The 22604-nt window shown below is 46.3% G+C and overlaps 1 protein-coding gene across 11 annotated transcripts in view; it reads right to left on the minus strand.

The window, feature by feature from the left end:
• Positions 1–8614: 8614 nt before the first annotated feature.
• LOC149330440 (uncharacterized) overlaps positions 8615–22604 on the minus strand; it is a 225259-nt gene continuing 211269 nt past the window's right edge. For all 11 annotated transcript variants that reach the window (XM_089560998.1, XM_089561002.1, XM_089561007.1 and 8 more), the window contains 3 exons: positions 20594–20740; positions 17141–17392; positions 8615–9789 (listed from right to left, as the gene is read on the minus strand). In XM_089560998.1, the coding sequence (XP_089417124.1) occupies positions 9531–9789; positions 17141–17392; positions 20594–20740 (658 nt within the window). In that variant the 3' untranslated portion in view covers positions 8615–9530. The remainder of the gene's footprint in view (positions 9790–17140; positions 17393–20593; positions 20741–22604) is intronic.

Here is a 22604-nt window from a genome sequence, read left to right on the forward strand (position 1 = left end):
TTGCACAGATCGAGCAATTTTCGATCCGCACTAAACTGGCGAGTCATCTGTGTCTTACGTGATGTATTCGGCTTTACCAAATAATCTGATCCTGTGTTACTCTTTTCATGATTTTTTAAGGCGAAAGCCTTTAATGGCTCATACTGTCGTGACCAAGACGTGTTAGCAAATTTGTCCACGTTTCAGATTGGTCGAAATGGTCGTGACGTCACTGCGCGCGAATTTTGACGGGTGTCCACCGAAATGTGAGACAGTTACTGCGCAATTTCCTTTCATCAAATACAATTTTCGACTGGTGTCCACCGAGATATGTGAAATAGTTACAGCGTAATTTACTTTCAAATACAATTTTCATTTTCTTCATTACGGCCCCTCTTTCTTCTTTCACTCCCACTTCCTCCCTTCCTGCACGGTGCGGTTCAGGTGTCCATCGAGATGAAAGAGAATTACAGCGCCATTTCCTTTCCTCAAAAAGCGTTGCGTTCAAAGGGCAAGGCATCGCGCCGAACGGGTGGTGGCGTTCCGTGAACTCCCTGGCAGCGCTACAACACGCTGTCGCGTTCCACTCCTAAAGGCAAAGATTAAGCGTCATCAATTGGCAGTTAATTAATGCACCAACAGAATGTGAAGTGAACAATCGCGTAGCAGAATGCAGCACTGCAGGCTTTCGCCTTTCACCACTTTAGCCGCTAAAGTTCCTCGTAATTTTTTTTGCTTTTTTTCGTTACTTTGCTTTTTGTCTGTTTTTGTTGAGCTGGTGTCATATGATGTTACACACTGTTCTTGCCCCGTCTTATGTAATGCCCACGGGCCCTTAAGGCTTCAATAAATGAAATGAAAATATGCGAGACAGTTACTGATTCACATCCTCTCCTCAAAACCAATTTCCTAAACACTCCGCTGATTTTGAGAAAAGGAAAGGTGCATCACTGCCTCAATTTGTACATGCCACCACATATTCACAGCGCGATTGAGGTGTACCCAGTTAGGTGGTGGTGGAAACTTTATTTACAATTCTGGGGAGTTTGGGACTCACAGGTCCGTGGGCCCCCGCAAGGCCCCACTGCACTCAAACGTTCATGTCCATGACGCTGGCAGCCCGGCCGGTGGCGATGGCTTGCTTGGCCGGGTCCTAGTGGTTAGCATAGCTGCCTTCCCAGTTAGCCAACTACACTTACTCCTCATAGGCTTAACACAGGTACACGCCACTGAAACACAGGGAGTGACGTTAACCGGGACGACACTACCTCGAGGAAGAAGCGGACACCGGTCCCCCACCCGCACTCCGACCTTCACCCCCACCCCCATCCTCACCCCCACCCTTAACCACTCCCCCACCTCAACCTCCGTGAAGCACCTTAGTTCTGCCGCAAGGTATCGGCCTACTAAATGCAGAAATAAAGACGTTAAAAAAAAACGAAAAAGAACCACAGGTGGTGGTGGTGAAACTTTTTCCAGCGCATATAGAGGAGCGACCCGAAGTCCTCCCCCCCAGAAGAAATTCAGGGGTCACTACAGCTCCCCCTTAAGGGTATCACGCAATAGCGTCAATGGCTCCCTTCTGCTCCCTGGGGTCGTTTTTGCACATCACTTCGCCGACACAGGCACTGCATGCTTTGTATGCTATCCTATTTTATTTTTACATTAATATTCCTTAACAAAAGACACGCCATAACAAATCGATTTCCTCCTTGGTCGTGGAGTATAGCCCCCGGTTCACGACGCAAGGCGCAGTGGTTCGAGTTCGGGCTCAACTCCATGTCTTTCCATCGCATACCTTTTTTTTTTCTTCTTCAGAGGCACTACGTAATGCTGGTGGATTGACGTCGCGACCCTGTACACCAATAAGTTGTGCAGTGACGCCATAGCCGTGTATGATCATCGTGGGGTGTTTAGATAACCCACGCGAGGTCATGCGGTTGTGACGTCACGACTCTCTTGACACGCCAGTGCGAACAGCACCCGCACCTAAACAAGATTTTCCCTACATAATATGCACACGAATGTCTGTGGTGTCAGGGTAAACCTGCACTAGAGCATGTCACATGGACCTGCCCTAAGACAGACTTAGAGCCAATAATAAACAACCCGAGTGTGATGCAGTGGGAGCACTTGCTGGCCAGCGAGGACGAGGAAGCGCAACGATTTCTTGTATGCCGAGGCACGATGGCAGCAGTCAAGTGCGGCATCCTGGACCAAGGATCGACCACGGCGCCCAGTGACCCGCAAGTGTCAAGAACACTTTTAATTTATCAACAGTTTTTCCATCCATCCATCCTACGGCGGTTTCTCCGCAGAACAGGATCCTCAGCGCTGTCGCGTAAAGATGTTTTTGGTCTTGCTGGTTCTTGATCTGGGGTGGAAACTGTCAGAGGCGAGGGCCACCACAAGGGTGCTTCTTTCAAGTGCTCACGAGCCAACCACTCAGGTCTCACCTCGCGTTCGTAGCATCCACTATTCTCCAAGCAGTAATGAGGTAGCTAGGGCTCGTCTGACAAAAGCGTTTCCGCACCCTCGCCAGCTTTCCAGGTGGCTAAGTTCCCCTCGCCTATGACAGGGCGGGGTCGCTTAGTGCAGTCACGAACGTTTGCGTTTCTCCGCTGCACGTGTTGTTAGACTTGGTCATGCTTCAATTAGGGATCAGCGATTTTTAAGGAAAGGAAATGGCGCAGTAACTGTCTCACTGTTGGTCAAATATTTAGGCCCCCCTCCCCAAGGTGGAGTAGATTTGCCATCCAGGTTAGCTCAGTCGGTGGAGAGGATGTCCCGGGTTCGAACCCCGGACCAGGACGAATTTTTCTTTGACTGCGAAGTTTCTGAGAAAGCTGTATAGCTTTCCTTTGTAGCTGTATGGCTGCGCTTGTGTGGATGTCAATGAGTAGTTACTCTCTTACTACAAATCTAATCCACTTTGGGGGATTCCCCTAAACATATGACCGACAGTGCTCCCACTTTGAGTTATCGATCAATTTCCTCTCGCCCTACCATAAGCTTGCCGTCCCGGCTAGCTCTGTTGGTAGAGCGACTGCTCCGGTGAAGCAGTGGTCCCGGGTTCGAACCCCGGAACTCTAACTGCGAAGGGTAGGAGGAGGAACAACTTTATTAAGAAAATAATAAAAGGTCCCCAAGGGTGGGCTCGTACTTGTCCAAGACACCACGACCTGGGCCTCATGAAGAGCTCTGTCCACTAGCCATGTTTGACCAGCTGGTTGAGCAGCTCAGAGTGGCCTTCCATGAGGAGGGGGATGGACTGGATATGGGGGGAACTGCCATGGGTTGGGAGCATTTCCACAGCTATTGCATGAGAGTTACCTTGGCCATCCCACATGCTGAGCAAAGTGGGATCAAGGTAGAATGGTAGCGATGAAGGAGGAAGGTGAGATGGAGTTGCCGCCAGACCGTGCTGTATTTTGAACCTAGTGTACGATGAGGCGGTGGGATGGTGAAGCAGCTGTTTTTGTAATGTGTGGTGGTCTGGTGGCATGTGAGTTGAGAGCCGCGTCCACATAAAGGATGTCTGGTCTCCCTCTGTAGTGTTTGGTGCAATATTCAGCTCGGGCCTGGCGCCTGCTCCTGTGTAGCTTGGGGTTCATATTACTGGGTAGAGGTCCGATGCACAGTTGGCCCTGGATGTCAATTGGGATGATATGATAGTCGGGAGCAGGTGAGCATGTGTTGGGGGCCAATTGTAGATGCTGTAGGAGGTGTTGGACAGTTTCTGTGTGGCTTAGTTGAAGTATGTGGTTGCTTCATTCGACTTCGAACAGTTCCGAGATTGCATTGTAAGTTCCTGTTGCGAGTAAGCGATTTGTGCTTACGGATTGTGGTAGGAGAGACCCGTTCAGAAAATTTAGCTCCGTTTTCTGCATGTTGTTGTCGATACAGGCTGCAGTAAAAGCGCGCATGCGCAGCAATGATTTCATCACAGGTAATATAGTTTTGCTTGGCTCCGTGACACAGCTCACGAGCACGCGGTGGACAACAGTTCCCTGCAAGGCAGGATTGTCTTGTGGTGAATGCCTGTGCCAGACTGAAGGTTTGATGATGGCAGCATTCTGGTTAAGAAATTATTTTGCGTTTATGTTTTCTGCCGCTTAGTTCCCTGAAATCAGCGAGACGCCGACACTGTCAAGCACACCAGGTGCACTGCTGAACTATTTTAACCATAAGACTGCTGCCGAAAAGAAAACTAAACTGCTATGGAACCGGTGAAGCAGCGTGCAGTGAAGTTCCACTAGGAGAATTTTCACTTTTACGTGAAAAGTAAAGGCCTGGTGTCGCAGAAAAGCTGGCGTTGGCGTTGTCGCTGGCATGATGGAAAAATCCAGACAGGCTGAAAACGTGGCTACTACAAAAGAAAGCCGGCGTTGGCGTTGTCGCTGGCATGACGGAAAAATCCAGACAGGCTGAAAACGTGGCTACTACAAAAGGCTACCATAGATGATGCCAGTCATTCCATCAGCGCATCAGAAACCCACGACCTCCGGGTCGAGAGTCAGCCATACGAACGTGCCTGCTTGGCATAGTGGTGGGCTTTATATGTATGTCGTGTGGTCTTTCACATGACTGTGAAAGCAGCACATGGAACTATGTTACCCCATGTTAAAGAACCCATAACCCATGTCACCGAGATCTCAAGTCACTTCGGGACATTAAACCCCATATACCATGCCATAGAACTGCTCTGTCCATGCTGCACATAAAGGGGCCATGACACCCGATTTTCGAACATAAACTGCTTACTGCACTACACTCCATTTGCCGAATTACAGTTCCCCAAAATTTGAACTCAGCACATTCAAAACACACTTTTTTTCGCTTCTTTTGAGAGTTGCCTCCTGGTCTGGCCAAGCCAATGTGGCTGAGTGAAAACTTTCTATTTTATTTCAGTAAAGTAAACCTCGTTTTCCTCTCATTTTCAGAAGCCTTCAGCATAGGACGCTAGTAAAGCTTGGTGCTGGGCTAGTTGGTTATACATTCTTTGAGATAGGTTAGTGCCAAAAAACATGGCTGTGGCTCAACTTGGTTAAGCCGGGAAATCGCGAAAGCAATACCCATGGCTACGTCCTCGCTCACATGATAGTCGTGCTGTTGTGGTGCTTGTGTGAAACTTGTTGCATACCTTGGTCCTGCTGTGGTGATCACTTGGCTATTCTATGTACAACTAGTAGTGAAACTATAATCGCTGCGGCTCTGAGGATATGCTTGGTGACTGTTGATAACACTGAGCGAATCAGTCCCATCATCCACTGAAGAGCTCGCACGTTCTCGCCGAGCCGCATACTGGGCACGTTGCTTAGCGAGTCTTGTTTCACGCTCTTCCTCTGTCTCTGTAGCTCGCCGCTCTCTTTTACGCGCATTACGAGGAGCCTCCCTAGTGGTAGGTGGCATCGCTGCGAAGCAATGTTAAGGCGCTGGTGGTTGGCACAGCTACTGCTTTCTAGCGACGTGAGTCGAGCCTAAATCTCTTCAGCGTAACGCCACAATCGCGCTCCTAGCGGAGAGCGCAGGCGTTAGGCGCCGGTGGTGGCACCGCTGTGCCACGGAAAAGGCTGAAAGTGCAAGTAGTAAAGCTTTCGCTTTACTTTCGCTTTAAAAGATGAACACAAGGCGAGAGGACGATGACACGACACAGAAGAAGTGCTCTTCTTGCCTTGTGTTCGTCTTTTTTGGCGCTACCCTATCTCAAAGGATAGTACGCTAGCTCAGTAATTCTTGGAGAAGTGGGCTTGTTTCTGGTGCCCATTTTGAGATTGAAAACGAAACAAATTAATGGGCTTATGCTGCATTATAAAGCATACACTCAGAAGCATACGGTTATTTGCATGTTATGGGAGTAATCTCATTTTAGCAGCCAAGTACTCCCACATGTGAAAAGCAACAAGTCACGTGCCTGCCCCTGCTGATGTGCGCCGTGAAACATCTGGCAGCAGCACTGCGCTGACAAATACATTGTTCTTGCCCACTGCTGGGTCAACTCAACAATCAAAAGCCCATATTAGTACAAGGCAGCCCTACAGTAAAAATTGGGGCACTAAATAAACAACAGAGACAACCGTTGAATGCTTCCTCGCTGCATGCATGCATGCTGAGATACTGTGCGCGCACATTCCAAACATCATTCTTTTCAGCATGTCGCTGTCGGTGGGAGGAGTTTCCCAGTTCAAATTTCAATTGCATTTTTTAAAATATACAGTGCATCCAGGACACTGAAAAGTTTGGAGTAGAATCGCAGGCTCTCGTATTATTCACTGAAGTACAAAAGTGCCATATGCCTAACAATGCCATGGCACCGAATCAGCGCCTAAACGTTGCGCCCAGTTATAAATCGACTTAGTATAAAAATGGTCGGTGAAGTCATATCCCATTGTCGGAAAATTTAAATTTGTAGAAACAAGGCATCAAATATATAGCCATTATCCTTGAAAGCTCCCATAAAAAGCCAATCCTTTGTTACATATATCCATTATTTCATCACAAACCATTTCCTTAAAGCGAGGTTTGACAGTAAATTTACCAACCAGGTCAATACTGCATGCAGCGAGCTCACCTTTAATGTAATGGCAAACACGATGTATGAATATCTGGAAAAAGCTGGGTGTGGTATTAGTTGGTTTCTGTGTTCAAATATTATGTGCAGGCATTTGTTTAAGGCTCAATTTTGGCAAGAAAAAGTGTGTAACACTATTGAATCTTGGTGAATAGTGCACAGAAGTATAATGCTATGCATGGATTACTTATTTTAGCAACTGCACTAATAAGAAACACGAGGCAGATTTAAATTGAAGAGCGGTCTCTCGCATAGTGTAAAAACTGTTGGACCTTCACAACTTAACAATGCTAACAAAAACAGTTCATCAGAAGCTTTCTGTACTTTGTATTTGCCATTTGCACAAAAGAATGTTGTCACTACTACTACCGTATTTATTCGAATCTAGGCCAAAAGTTTAAAAAAAAAAATGGGATGTAAAACTCTTATGTTGACTTAGATTCGAGGATTTCGTTTAGAGGTTTCGGATTCGTAAAATATGAATAAAAGTAGCATGCAGGTGGTGCTCCCACAAAGACAGCACTGTAGCCATTACTATCCGTAGCCGATATCGATCAAAGCACACATGAGCACTGGCTGCCATTTTGGCCTTGTTCTGTTCTCGTGTGATGGCGTGAGCACATTCGCAACAGTGAAGTTTTCATATGCAGTTTTTATCATAGACACCATGGCACCAAACAGGCGGTGCCATTATAGCGCCGTCTTCAAGCGAAAAGTTATACTCGGTGCAGAGCAGTCGTCAAATCTACAAGCCGGGCGGGACTTCGGCGTGGATGAAAAGAATGTTCACCTTTGGAGGGGGCAGTGTAACAAAATTTTCGCTTGCGCAGGAACGAGAACGGCTTTCACGGCCCCAAGAAAGGCTGCTATCCAGAAGTGGAGTTAGCACTGGCCGAGTTCGTGAAGTCTCAGAGGTCAGCGGCACTTCCAGTGACCACGGAAGTGCTGCAAGCTAAAGCAAGAGAGCGAGGCATCCCCCGGGAACAGTTTAAAGCCAGCCGGGGCTGGTTGCAGAACTTTGTGAAGCGCTTTGGCTCCAGCCTCCGACGTCGCACGTCCATCTGTCACAAGCTGCCGGGCGACTTTGAAGAGAAGCTGATCACATTTCAGCGGTTCGTTATAAAGAAGAGGATGGAGCACGGCTACGCCGTAGGACAAATGGGAAACACTGACCAGACATTCGTGTGGTTTGACATGCCAGTGGCGTGCACCGTGAACGAAAAAGGTACAAAGGAAGTGAAAGTGTGCTCGGCCGGATACGAGAAGCAGCGCATGACAGTAATGTTGGGCTGCACGGCGGATGGCTACAAGCTGCCGGCGTATATAGTTTTTAAACGGAAGACTCTTCCAGCTTGGGAAGTGTTCCCAAGAAACGTGATCGTCCGCGCCAACAAAAATGAATGGATGGCGAGCGATAAGGTTGAGCAGTGGATAAGAATGGTTTGGCAGCGGCGTCCAGGGGCCCTCTTGGCCAAACGTTCCCTCCTCATCCTGGACTCTTACTGTGGACACCTGACTGACGGCGTAAAAGGTGTGCTTTCCAAAGCCGGTATTGACGTCGCCATCATACCTGGCGGCAGGACAGGCCAGCTACAGCCTCTTGATGTATGCCTAAATAAGCCTTTTAAGGATCGGCTTCGCAAGTACTACGTGGACTGGCTTAGTGAAGAGCGCGAGCTTACACCAACAGGTCGTATAAAGCGCGTCACGCTAGGAGTTGTAGCCAGTTGGATAGTTGCAGCCTGGGATGACATCCCGGAAAGCTTGGTTGCGCGCTCATTCCGCAAGTGCTGCATCTCTAATGCACTTGATGGCAGTGAAGCGATAAGGAAGTCAGCGATGATACAGAGTGAGCAGGTTCCTGGCAATAAATGACATTTGCGTGCTGTACCTCTTGTTCGCAGTTGTTTTTTCGGCCGGCCTACAATCGAGGTAAGTTTTTTTTCTGTGGCCTTCAACTTTCAGGTCTAAGCTTAGAATCGTGGCCGGCCTAGATTTGAGTAAATACGGTATGTACGCAGAGTCATTCTGCCATCAATACACTGTGAGAAACGAAGCAGCAGGTTCGTGCGATGAAAATAATGAACACTGAACTAAAATTTATTTTTCAACTAAAGGAGGCATATTCCAACTCGGAAAATGGTCCATCTGAAACAACTTTCATCATAAAACTTTCACAAAACAAAGAAGCAACACTTTAAGCACTGTTGCTAACAGTTGCACAAGAAATATTCTATTTAAATACAAACTCCAGTGCGCCTGACACTGGTCCAAATCTAAAAGCATGGCAGATGAGAAAATGCCAAACACAGGATAAACTACTTTTCATCTAAAGAGGACTTTTTCAGCTATGAAAGACTGTCAACTTTAAAACTACTGCTGTTACAAACTATTAAACAAAAACAAGAACATTTTAGCATTTTGCCAACTTTGACACATGAAAAGGCCTGTTTAAACACAAAATATAGTACACCTGACGCTGTTAAAGATGTACAAGCGTGGCTTAGATAACAATGCAAAGCACACAGCTAAACCTTATATTCTGGTCAGACAGGCCTTTCCAACCTAAAAAACACTCAAATTTACAACTACTTTGCTTATAAACTTTTCAGGAAAGGAAAACAAGAACACATTTAGCAATGCTGCTAATACGTGGTAAGTCTTATTTAAATACAATTTGCGTAGTACACATGACACTCGTCCAGACATAAAAAACAATGGCTTATGTGAGAGTGCCAATCTCGTCTGACATGTTTGAGAAGAACGCTGTGGTAAGTATTGCACAGGGAACAGTGTTAGTTACATGGCACTCGGCAATGCGGCGAAACAAAAAATGAGTGCCCTGGGTTTCAAGCAACACTGACCTGGTTTCGGCGAGCATTCTGTACGCACTCTGTGACATGGTGGCTGCAGTCACCAGGACAGAGATAACAAAGAAAAAAAAAATGAGAAAAAGAACTTTTTTAACGAGAGAGAGTCATCACATCGGCGGCGGGCCGCTCCAGCGCGACACAACTTCAGGTCCGTAGTAGCACAGGTCGTGCCAGAGCGCAATGAAGTTCGCGCTGTTCGTTGTGAGCGGGCAGGACGACGCCCCGGGAAAGAGCACCACGAGAGCGGTCACGAGGGCGGCGGTGACTAGCAGGCCGCCCAGAAAGTAGCGGGCGGCGTTGAACCGCTGCTTGGTCACCGGCGCCAGTCTCTTGCGACCGGCGAGCACCTGGCGGCTCCGGTTCAACCTGGATGGAAGCCGCCGTGACGTCAGCCAAGGGAACAAAAAGACACCCGGCAATTTTGAAAGAGCGAAAATGTAGAAAAAATACCAAGGGAAGTATTGTGGAATATCAGTGATACGATAATAGTTGATACGAATTTGTAAAGTTCCCTTGCTAGAATGCACTCTGTACCATAACATAAGGGTAGCGCAAAACCAGGACGACGGACACAAGGGGAGAGAACACACACCAACAACACAGGCACTAACTTCCGACTGACGAAGAAAACCAAACCCAACTAAGTGAACGGAACCTGAGCAAAAGTAGCGCATGCGCTGATCTAAGATAAAAAATCGAAAAAAAGGTGCGAAAAATGCGATAAAATGCATTCACTTAGTTGGGTTTGGTTTTCTTCGTCAGTCGAAAGTTAGCACCTGTGTTGTTGGTGTGTGTTCTCTCCCCTTGTGTCCGTCGTCCTGGTTTTGCGCTACTCTTATGTTATGGATCAATACCGACTTGCCCAAATTTCCACCCTGGTGAAGCACTCTGTACAGTGAGCAGAATTTCGGATGTTCCGAACACTGCGGACAATACGAACGCGAGAGCCACAACAGCACCTTTGAGTGCTCAGTAAGCATGCCAGGGTTGCCAGTTGCGTGGTTCACACCGCAAGCAGTGAGCGGTGGTACGCGGCCCGTACACCATGGACGTTGCATCATCATCATCATCAGCCTGACTACACCCACTGCAAGGCAAAGGCCTCTCCCATGTCTCTCCAATTAACCCTGTCCTTTGCCAGCTGCGGCCGCCGTATCCCCGCAAACTCCTTAATCTCATCTGCCCACCTAACTTTCTGCCGCCCCCTGCTACGCTTGCATTCTCTTGGAATCCACTCCGTTACTCTCAAGGACCAGCGGCGAGGTGGTGACGCACAGCTGTAAATAATTCCTGCCAGCCGTAAACAGATCTGCATGAATATATTCCATACGCTTTTGCAAATGGATTTTGTTCACTTTTGGTGAAACAAATTTCAGATGTTACGAATAATTTTCGCGACCCTTTCAGGTTCGTTTCATTGCGATTCTGCTGCAGTATGCTTTTCCAGTATCAAGAAACTGCCCAAAAGGCTTTACAGTACGGGTATAAAGGAAAACAAATGAAGGCTTTCTGTGCTAATGCATATTTTGCTTCCTCCACTGGTTTCAATCACAGTTTGATTAGGCTAAATTCAAGACTCAGGCAAACCAACCTACATGACTATTCCATAAGTCAAACACTCCCTTGTTACATTGCTGTAAAGTAGAACGGCGCTCGTGCATTTTTTAACCTGGAAAAAGAATGCATTATAGAGGAAAGCGTATCACCCAAAGCTATTAAGCATTTGAAAAATGTAATTGAAGATTAAGATAAAAAAAGGCATTTATTGGCATTTTTATTGTTGGTATTAGCTGATACCTCGTGATCTCAGAATTCTGTTCTCATTTCTGTCGGGAACTTGAGAACGCATCTGACAAGTCGAGTACGCAATGAAGAAAGTGGTCGTGTCTCTTCCTCATCACTTTAGAATACTTTCGTCGCCTGCACTATTGCAGTTGGCAGAGACAGCGGCAGCAGGAGCTCTTTCGGCTAAACTTTCTGCAACTGCATTACAGGTATCAATTCCTGATCTACCGGCGCAACACCATCATCGTGTCGCTGTTATCATCAACAACTGTGACGGACTGACATCGACGGACTGACAAGGCTGCCACGCCCCAGCGTGCCAGGAAGCAACACGGCCACCAGGGGACATCAGGGATAAAAGAGCCGAAACTGGAGAGCAGCCCTTTCAGTTGGCAGAGACAGCGGCAGCAGGAGCTCTTTCGGCTAAACTTTCTGCAACTGCATTACAGGTATCAATTCCTGATCTACCGGCGCAACACCATCATCGTGTCGCTGTTATCATCGACAACTGTGACGGACTGACATCGACGGACTGACAAGGCTGCCACGCCCCAGCGTGCCAGGAAGCAACACGGCCACCAGGGGACATCAGGGATAAAAGAGCCGAAACTGGAGAGCAGCCCTTTCAGTTTGCAGAGACAGCGGCAGCAGGAGCTCTTTCGGCTAAACTTTCTGCAACTGCATTACAGGTATCAATTCCTGATCTACCGGCGCAACACCATCATCGTGTCGCTGTTATCATCGACAACTGTGACGGACTGACATCGACGGACTGACAAGGCTGCCACGCCCCAGCGTGCCAGGAAGCAACACGGCCACCAGGGGACATCAGGGATAAAAGAGCCGAAACTGGAGAGCAGCCCTTTCAGTTGGCAGAGACAGCGGCAGCAGGAGCTCTTTCGGCTAAACTTTCTGCAACTGCATTACAGGTTTGAGTGCATTCTGTAACTTACCCTCTCTACTACAAGTGACCTTTTTCCGCTGTCGCTGCCAACTGTGTTTTGAGTGTTTTGAGCATGCCGAGTGAGATAGAAAAATTGCGTGATCAGCTGCGGAAAGAATTTCGCGCCGAAATTGCAGCAATGCGCAGTGCAATAGAAAGGGATTTACGTAAAGAAACCCGTGAGCTGTCGCAGAGCGTAGATTTCTGCAGCAAGAATTATGATGACATGTCTGCCGAACTCTCAGCACTAAAGGAGGAAAACAAAACGTTAAAAGAAGAAAACGCTGCACTATCTGCTGATCGCGACAGCTTACGGAACATGCTCCTTGCTTTTGAGCTTCGGCTGACCGATTTGGAGCAATACTCTCGAAACAGAAACCTGGAAATTAAAGGGCTTCCCGAAGCTGACAACGAAAACCTCCCTGATATCCTCCAAAAGATTGGAGAAGTAATCGAAGTGCCCATAACAGCTCAAGATATTGAAGCCTGCCACCGGGTTCCGGCTAAGAAGTTGACATGCCCAAATGTGATAGTGCAGTTTCGCAACCGATCGAAGCGTGATGCTTTCCTGAGTAAAGCAAAAGAAGTCAAAGCCACAACTGCTGATCTTGGTTACACTGATCTTGGTCAGACTGAAAGTTCTGCCGTGTATATTAACGAACACTTGTGCCCTACTCTGAAAAAGCTAATGAGCCTGACTGTGGCGAGGAAAAAGGATAAAAAATGGAAGTTTGCCTGGACAAAGAATGGAAAAATTTTCGCCAGGCAAAATGAGACTTCCACAACTGTGCGCATCACCTGCATGGGTGACTTGGACAAGATTGTCTAAGCCGCTGGTGCTGGTCACGCAGACCAATACTGCCGTCCTCAGAACACTATGCTATACCTGGAAAACAGTTTGCCTTGCAACATTCCTTTAAAGTGTTGTACACAGAACACAGTTTTTGCAGTCCATATAAATTCGCGATCTCTTATATCTAAACAGGAACATGTTTCAAACTTTCTTGATGAGTGCCGCATCCAGTTCGATGTGATAATGTTCACAGTAACGTGGTATCGTCTAGACAGTGACATGCTATCTATAGACGGGTACAGTCATTATTTTTTAAACAGAAGTGAAACTCGTGGTGGGGGCGTTGCGATGCATGTCAAGCAAAACATATCCTCCGACATTTTTAAACCATTTACGCGGATCACTAGGGATTATGAATCGTTGTGCGTACAAGCCGAAGAACAATTGTTTACTGTGGTATATCGGCCGCCAACTGGCCGCCATAGCATTTTCTTCGAGTTCGTTGAAGTATTAGACTATGTTGCAGATAAAAATTATCGCTTGCTACTAGGTGGTGACTTCAATGTAAACATGGGCAGTGATAACGTTCATTCTTTACAGCTGAATAATATAGTGACTTCGTGCGGCTTCAAAAATGTGATTTCAACACCAACTCGCGTTTCGCTGACTGGACAATCATTGCTTGATCAGTTCATTGTAAACGCAGACACAGCAGTTGAAACTGCGGGCACTATAAGCTATGACATAAGTGATCATAGTCCCATCTTTATATCATATTCAAGCAATCTCTCCAAGAAAAAAATGCTTAAGCCTCCAATAATCTCTCGGTGCCTATCGACAGCAAACATGGATTCTTTTCGCGCGTGTGTTTCAGACGGTGACTGGTCTCTTGTATATGAGAAAACAAATGCGAACGATGCCTACAATGCATTCCTCTCTATTTTTCGCCGTTACTATGACACCTGCTTTCCATATAGACGAGTGAAATCGAATGGAAGTATAAGAAAGCCTTGGGTTGGGCCCGATCATCTGAAAATGATAAAGAAGAAAAACAAACTTTTCAAAAAATTCCTGGACACCAGAGAGCCATCGGCTTTCTTAAAATTCGAGAAATGCAGAAATAAGTTAAATGCGGAGCTAAGGAAAGCGAAGAAATTGTATTATAATAACCTTTTTACAAATACGTTAAAGAGTCGTCCTCATATGGCATGGAATGTTATAAACATGGTGTTGAAGGGCCGAAATGCAAGGTTTTCAGCGGCAGAATTTCTAAGCAATACAAACCTCTCCGGTGTTGACTTAGCGGAACACTTTAATACTCATTTTGTCAACTTGACAAATACACAGGATAGCCTGGAAGCAGATTTCACCTTTCCATCTCGCTGCAGTGACACTCTTTTTCTTCCGCCAACCGATGAGGCAGAAATCTGTTCCACATTTCTGAACTTACATAACAGTAATGCCAAAGATGCTGACGACTTGCAAATAAAGCCGGTTAAATACGTTATTGATATCATCGCACCCTATTTATCGTATATATTTAACTTAGTACTTGAATCAGGCTGTTTTCCAACCGCTATGAAGAAAGCAAGAGTATCCGTTATACATAAGGGGGGCGAAAAGAATGATATTAATAACTATCGACCAATATCTATACTTCCTGTATTTTCAAAAGGACTAGAAAAACTAATATTTGCACGTATTAACATCTTTTTCTTGAAGCATAGCTTACTAACCGACTGCCAGCACGGTTTCCGGAAAGGCAGGTGTACTGAAACGGCTTTACTTACAATGAAAGAACTTATAATTAACAACATTGACAACAACTACCTTACACTCGGCATATTTATTGACTATAGCAAAGCTTTTGACCGTCTAAATCATCAAATATTATTACACAAACTGTTTGCATATGGCTTACGTGGTGTATGTCATTCGTTGCTTGAATCTTACTTATGTGACCGCCAACAGTGTGTTTCTATTGACAATATCTGCTCGTCTTTTCAAACAGTTACCTCCGGCGTACCTCAAGGTAGTGTTCTGGGGCCGTTTTTGTTCAATGTATATATTAATGACGCTGTTGAAAATAGAAATACTGCATCATTTGTGCTTTATGCTGATGATATGAGCATGTTTGTTTCTGGCAAACATATTAGTGCAGTTCTAGCGGAAGCTCAATCTGAATTGCTGAAAATTTGGGATTGGCCCAATCTTAATGGACTATAAATTAATACAACTAAAACTAAAGGTGTACTGTTCAAAGCCAGAAACAAACATGTGGATATAAACCACCCTCTTGTACTTGGTCCTGAAGTGATAACAATAGTTGATAAAGTTAAAATATTGGGTGTAACCTTCTCCGCTGATATGACATGGACTAGTCATATCGAATCATTATCAAAACACCTATCAGCAGCAGCAGGTGCAGTATCACGATGCCAGCAGCTCTTACCAGTGAAAGCCAGACTCCAAGTTTACCACGCTCTTTTTGCTTCTAGAATTAATTACTGTACACTTGTGTGGGCTACAACGAGCCTTAAGAATCTGTGCATTCTTCATCGTTTGCACAAGAAAGCTTTGCGCTACATTGGCAATCTCCCACGACTACATGCAACCGGCCAGTTATTTGCAGATTTTGGCATTATCAATGTGATGACTGTCTTTGAATTCCGCTTAGTCTACTCGTTGTTCTTTTCAAGTGAAGATTTTAAAGCATTTTTAACCGCTTCTTCTTGCTTAACTAGTCAAAGAAGTGATCCCCGAACCGGTGCTTCAGACATGTGGTTTCTACCACATCGTCGCACGGGATACTTACTTCAATCACTTACATACCAGGTTCCCTTTGTGCTGAATAAACATGAAAAACTGCGTGCTGATTTCACTACTTTTACTCGGAGACAAGTTCGCGAATATTTCATGAAACGTTGAAACAATCCTTTTGATGCTTTGATTGTATCCCTCTGGTAATACCATCAGGTTGCACTATTATTTCGGTAACCACATATCTATTCTTTATACCTGTGTTTATACCTGTGTTTATACCTGCGTTTATACTGCCTTTATATTGCGTTTATCCCTGTGTTTATCCCTGTGTTTATCCCTGTGTTTATGCCTGTGTTTATGCCTGTGTTTATGCCTGTGTTTATGCCTGTAATATGTTCCATGTAAAGCAGCTTCCTGCTAAAACTGTCGCCTGCTGATGTATGCGAGGGCCCTCGGCACTCTCAAGCAGTGAAAAACTGCTTTTTCGCTGAGGTGCCCCCCAACCTAGAGTTGGAAAATAAACATTGAATTGAATTGAATGTGGGCAGGACGCCGGGACGGCTCAATGTCACTGGTCTCCTTCAAGTCACGTGAACCTGGGAAGGACCCGTTCTGATGCTAACGCATCACAGCAGGTGACTGCCACCGCCTCTCCATATTGCATGCCTCCAGGTTTGGCCAACTCGTATGTGTATGCATGTGCTCTCAGTAGCTGAACATATCATACGAGCCGAATTTGTCGAAATTTTGAACGGCGTTATCTAAAAATCGTATTACGCAAAAACACGCAACACTAAGAAAAACAGTGTGATGTCCCTGGAACATTTTCACTGCTCTCGAATTCGAGCGGACGAACCGAGAAATAGTACGGGCGGAAACACACCAAAGAGGCTCTCTGCATATTACAAAAAAAATGGCTGAGGCTTAACTTGGTTAAGCCTGGAGAATGCGAAGCATCATCGTGTCGCGTGATTTGGAGGCGCACAACCACAGCGACGGCGCGAGGTGGGCCCCCGTTTCTCCACTGTCGTGACGTCATCGTGTCACGTGGTGTGACGTCATGTATCACGTGATTTGGAGGCGCACAACCACAGCGACGTCGCGAGGTGGGCCCCCGTTTCTCTACTGTCGTGACGTCATCGTGTCATGTGGTGTGACGTCATGTATCACGTGATTTGGAGGTGCACAACCACAGCGACGGCGCGAGGTGGGCCCCCGTTTCTCCACTGTCGTGACGTCATCGTGTCACGTGGTGTGACGTCATGTATCACATGATTTGGAGGCGCATAACCACGCTGAAGGGCTGAAGTGGTAGCTAAAGTAGTATGCTTCGCATAAAACGTGAACAAGCTCATTTACAGCCCTCATGCACACCGAGCTCAGCAGGATGTCACTCTGCACACACGCAAAAAAAAAAAAAGCCTCCCCCTCACCAGTATTTCACCCTGAGGACCACTCGCGCAGCCCAGTGCAGCAGGTCAACGGTGGCAACGTCCATTCGCCCGCTTCCGCCTTCCCTCTCCCGCTCGTCCTCATCCCCTTCCCGTCCTTCGTCCTCCGTGCCCTGAGCCCGCAGATCGTCCATGTCCATCTCCTCGACACCGTTCAGCCGATCCGACAGCTCCAGGGTGTCTTGCACAGCAGCGGCCACCAAGTCCTCCAGCACACCGTTCTGGAGGGTGCCACTGCAAAGACGAGCGCCAACAAGCCACAGCAAATTCAGAAAGTAAGCCACACAGAAGATGCGCTGTCATGCGCGAACAAGAGAAAGAATAAAGTTAATGTGAAAGTCCGAAGTTTAGGGGAATCCCCCAAGGTGGAGTAGATTTGTAATAAGGGAGTAATTACTCATTGGCATCCACCCGAACGCAGCCATACGGTTTTTTTTTCTTTAACTGCGAAGTTTCTGAGAAAGCTGTGTAGCTTTCCTTTGTAGCTGTTTGACTGCACTTGGGTGGACATCAAAGAGTAATTGCTCCCTTATTATTAATGTGAAAGTGCAATGACAGATCATCATCATCATCATCAGCCTGACTACACCCACTGCAGGGCAAAGGCCTCTCCCATGTCTCGCCAATTAACCCTGTCCTTTGTCAGTTGCCGCCACCGTATCCCCGCAAACTTCTTAATCTCATCCGCCCACCTAACTTTCTGCCGTCCCCTGCTACGCTCTCCTTCTCTTGGAATCCGCTCCATTACCCTTAAGGACCAGCGGTTATCTTGCCTTCGCATTTATATGCCCTGCCCAAGCCCATTTCTTCCTCTTGATTTCAACTAGGATGTCATTAACCCGCGTTTGTTCCCTCACCCACTCCGCCCTCTTCCGATCTCTTAACGTTACACCTATCATTTTCCTTTCCATACCTCGCTGCGTTGTTCTTAACTCAAGCTGAACCCTCTTTGTTAGCCTCCACGTTTCTGCCCCATAGGTGAGTACCGGTAGGATACAGCAACTGCAATTCACAGAGTACTAGTAATTACTGTGGCTCCAGACCGATGCATCCTGCATACCTTGTAATTAAACACAGACCACGCAGTTATTCCCCCTTCAACCCCTAAGACCCTGGGCAATGATATACGTTACTCCATTTGTTTACCTCACCTTCACAAAACAGCACCAACAGCAACATGTTACTGTATTGCCATATGGCTGTCTGGCAGTATGAAAACTCCTATCTCAGAATGGGTCGTGTTTCCAAGTGCTTCAAGTACAACAGAGGTGCCTGCTTGTACCTGCTTTACCATTGTGTTCACGGAGGAAAAGAGCTGTGCACCAATTTCACATGCAATGACTGGAACCATTCACCGCTGTAGTCATAGTCGATTTCGGATGTATCGAACACAGATATATCAATTTACTGTTGATATCGAACAGTTAATATATTCTCTTGAAAATGCCATGCAAAAAAATTGCATTATTGACGGAATTCGAGTTCAGCGCAACATTCAATATATCGAATATTACCGCGTCCCTGCAAGTGGAACTTCTGATAGCGGCGCTCCTGCGATCACATTTCAGGTCACCGCGACACATGTGTAAACCAGCTGTACCTTACTTTTAATGAAAGATTACTACATTTATGGTATACTGGCAGGGTTAGACCTCTTATGATAGGCAGTGGCTAGCTCCAAAGCACTGTCCACTGCAACATCAATGTGAAGGAAGCTAGGCCTAATGATGCCTAGTGAGCAGCGCACTGCCAGTATGCTGGTAAGCGGCGCATCGCTGTAAGAAGCGTGCCGCTAGCGTGAGTGCAATGCATTCTTGCTTTTACGCTATAGATAATCTCATCTATTTCTGTGTTTTATATTGAATCGTCCATTCATCGAACTATTTCATGATCCCTCTCGAGTTCGATATATCCGGGATAAGCTGTACTTCTGAGTTTACCTGCCCCAAACAATGTTTCCATCATTTTCCAACCTGCCACTGCAGCAGAGGAAATACCTCAAAGGTGGGTCACTTTCCTAGGCTTTTTACAGACCCAAACCGGAGTCTCTCATAGCCTCAATCGCTTTGGGATGTTAAACCCCATAAACAAAATAGACCCAAACTGAAAGCACCACACAATAGTTTGCTGGAACCTATTTTATCAAAGGTTGGCTAATAGTACATCTCTCACGGCCACAGCAAGTGCTTAACAACAAACCTGTTTGCAGTCAAATGATTACCCGACATTTCTCTTATGAAGCATGCTTTTCACAGAAAGAGGGCAAACAGCATTTGATGCACTGAATATCCTCACTTCAAATTACATTAAAATCTTCTAGCGTGACATGGTATAAGAATAGGTGGTGCTATGTAAAATTGTTAGCCCCTACAGAGCCAAGCACCAGGCTGAGGGACAGCTTTATTCATAAAAAAAAGCATCAAAATCTGGCCAGTAGCCAGATTTGTGTGCAATACCTCTCATATCCGACACAGATGAACTTCCTTGTAGGTCTGCACTCAGGGTTTCATAGATCCCAACAGGTAACCCAAGAGAAAGGGACAAGCAAATCAGCGCGATGAAATTAAGAGACTTGGAACCTGTTTCCACAGCACCTACAGTCCACAATGTGTGCACTGTGCACAGCACTGTTGTAGTGCTCTGGTATTGCACATGCATTCATTTATGTCTATTTAGGGCAGGCAGTGACAGCTGATCTGGATCATGAGAGGGAAATAACTAGAAGAATAAGAATGGGGTGGAGCACATATGGCAGGTTCTCTCAGATCACGAACGGCAGTTTATCCATATCCATCAAGAGAAAAGCATACAACCGATGCATCTTACCGGTACTCACCCATGGGGCAGAAACGTGGAGGCTAACAAAGAGGGTTCAGCTCAAGTTAAGGACAACGCAGCGAGGTATGGGAAGGAAAATGATAGGTGTAACGTTAAGAGATCGGAAGTGGGCGGAGTAGGTGAGAGAACAAACGTGGGTTAATGACATCCTAGTTGAAATCAAGAGGAAGAAGTGGGCTCGGGCAGGGCATGTAATGCGAAGGCAAGATAACAGCTGGTCCTCAAGGGTAACGGAGTGGATTCCAGGAGAAGGCAAGCGTAGCAGGGGGCGGCAGAAAGTTAGGTGGGCAGATGAGATTAAGAAGTTTGCGGGGATACAGTGGCCGCAACTGGCAAAGGACAGGGTTAACTGGAGAGACATGGGAGAGGCCTTTGCCCTGCAGTGGGTATAGTCAGGCTGATGATGATGATGGAAGCAGCACCTGCTTTGCCGTTTACTAGATGGCTTCAAGACAAGGCTAATGTGGCGCAACCTACTGACACTGAAGTTGTTTTAGTGCCAGAAATGCAATAGATAGGACACCCTGTTGTCGTTTACTGGGCAAGCCCAGCCAGCATTTGGTAAGCCCACGTTTCTCACAGGATCTGAGGCCTTACCTGTCATCGGCACAAAGGCCGTTGTGCTCGTGGGGTGCGATGCCGGAAGCTCCAACACCACTGTTGACATCCCTCGCACCATGGTGGTGGTGGGAGCCATCTCCGTTTGCGGCAGAACTTGGTGTGTCTTCTTCCGGGTGACATTCCCTGTCAGAAAGCAGCGGCAAAGCAGAACGTTAGACACTGCTGTGTACTGACCCACTATGGTAGGTCAGTGGGCGTGGCATTCGGCTGCTCAGGGTAAGGTCGTGGCACCGAATCATGGCTCTGTGACCACATTTTGATGGTAATGCAAAGCAAAAATGCCTCTGTACTGTGCTATGTCAATGCTCATTGAAGAACCTCAGGAAGTCAAAATTAACCTGGAGCTCTCCACTACTGTGTCTGTCATGTCCCCGTGCAGCTCTGGAATGGTTAACCCCCCCCAAAAGTCAAGCCATAAAATCAGTATGGAGAATCAACAAGCTCTTATCAATCAGATTCGACAAGGTAGAAAGCTAAGGTGACATTGTAGAATGCGTACTTTAAACTGTGCTTGTTTGAAAACTGCGTAAACAGTGATCTCTTATCCAAAAAGCTGAGTACGTCCTTCTTGCTACTTAACGGGCATGTGAGCCCATCTGTCATGAGAAAACAAAAGTGCAATTCTGAGCTCCCTCTCTTTCAACTACTAAACTTGAAGCCAATAGCAAAAGAATTTTAGAATAGAATCCTACTGTGGAAATACACCTGCTTCAGCCCTCTTGCTCGCTTCTTGCCCAACTTTCTAGTTCCTGAATGCCACTACAAAGCACTTACACTATAGAGAAAGACAAACTTATGTGCATCTAGATTATCTGGGACCTGTTATATCCCCACCTTTGTACCACACAAGACAGGCAGCATATTAAGGTTAACTGTGAAGTGCCCCAAAAACTTGCTGCACATTTGGTTGCTTGATATGATGCACCAATTATGTTAATGTAATGGCTTCCAAGTGGCTGGCTCTAATCCAGAACGCTGTGAAGTGGCACTCTCAGATGGCAGCCAGCCCAGGATGTGGCACAGAAGTGTCATGATACTACAGCCACTTCCACCTCGAGTAACACTCACTTGGACTCATGAGTGTCTGTCACCAGTGCCCTCACTGCTCTGAAGACCTCATGAATGTTCCGAATAAAATTGTGTTCCTTCGAATTAAATTGAGAGCTGCTACAAATCGACTAGCAGTGAAGCAAAATACTGAAGCGAACAGCCAAATATGCCAAAAGGCCAATACTATTTCTACACTGTCGGCCCACTGTCTAAGGTCCTCGCAGGAGAATGGTAATGATAACAACACGTACAAAAGAGCTCCGCAAAAGTTGGGTTTAACATTTTACGAACAATATAGCTGATTGTACACACCAAACAATGAAAGGCAAAAAAGTAAGGGCTGCGCTGTACAAACATCTCTGTTGCACGGTGATCAGTGTCCTCGTCTGTAGTTGGTTCTGCAGAATTAGTTATGTCTAGCCAACCGGTTCATAGTAATGTGTTAGTATTTGTCTCGGGAACCAGCCAAACAGTCCATGTCCTGACTTTGAATGATGCAAGCAAGTAGTTCAATTTCACAACTCAATTACATCAGTAAAGAAGGAGGAACGCACGACAACACTCAGAGAATTGTAAGGCTGACAGGACTTTTGTCTTGTTTTTAAGCAGAAACTGATTGTTTGGCTGTTTCTTACTCTTGACATTTGTCCTGCAGCAAAAGATGCATCTCTTGCCAGGAAAATTGTGTTAAAAAATTTTCTCGATACCTGAATCACTCATCGCGTTCGCATCGAAAAGAACTTCGAGACTGCCATTTAGAAGTAAATGGCAGTGCTGCCTGGCCTCAGGCGTCCACAACAAAGAAGCTCCAAAGCACCGCAGTTCCCATGCAAAAATTGCCGAAGGTGGCGACACCTGCATTTATATTTTTTAACTTTTTCTAGCTTAAAAAAGGTGAATTTTTAGCGAAATTAACGTCTGTCTTTGGAACCAGTTA

Source organism: Amblyomma mixtum, chromosome 9, assembly GCF_055824585.1.
Source record: "Amblyomma mixtum isolate Tamu chromosome 9, ASM5582458v1, whole genome shotgun sequence".
Taxonomy (NCBI): Eukaryota; Metazoa; Arthropoda; class Arachnida; order Ixodida; family Ixodidae; genus Amblyomma; species Amblyomma mixtum.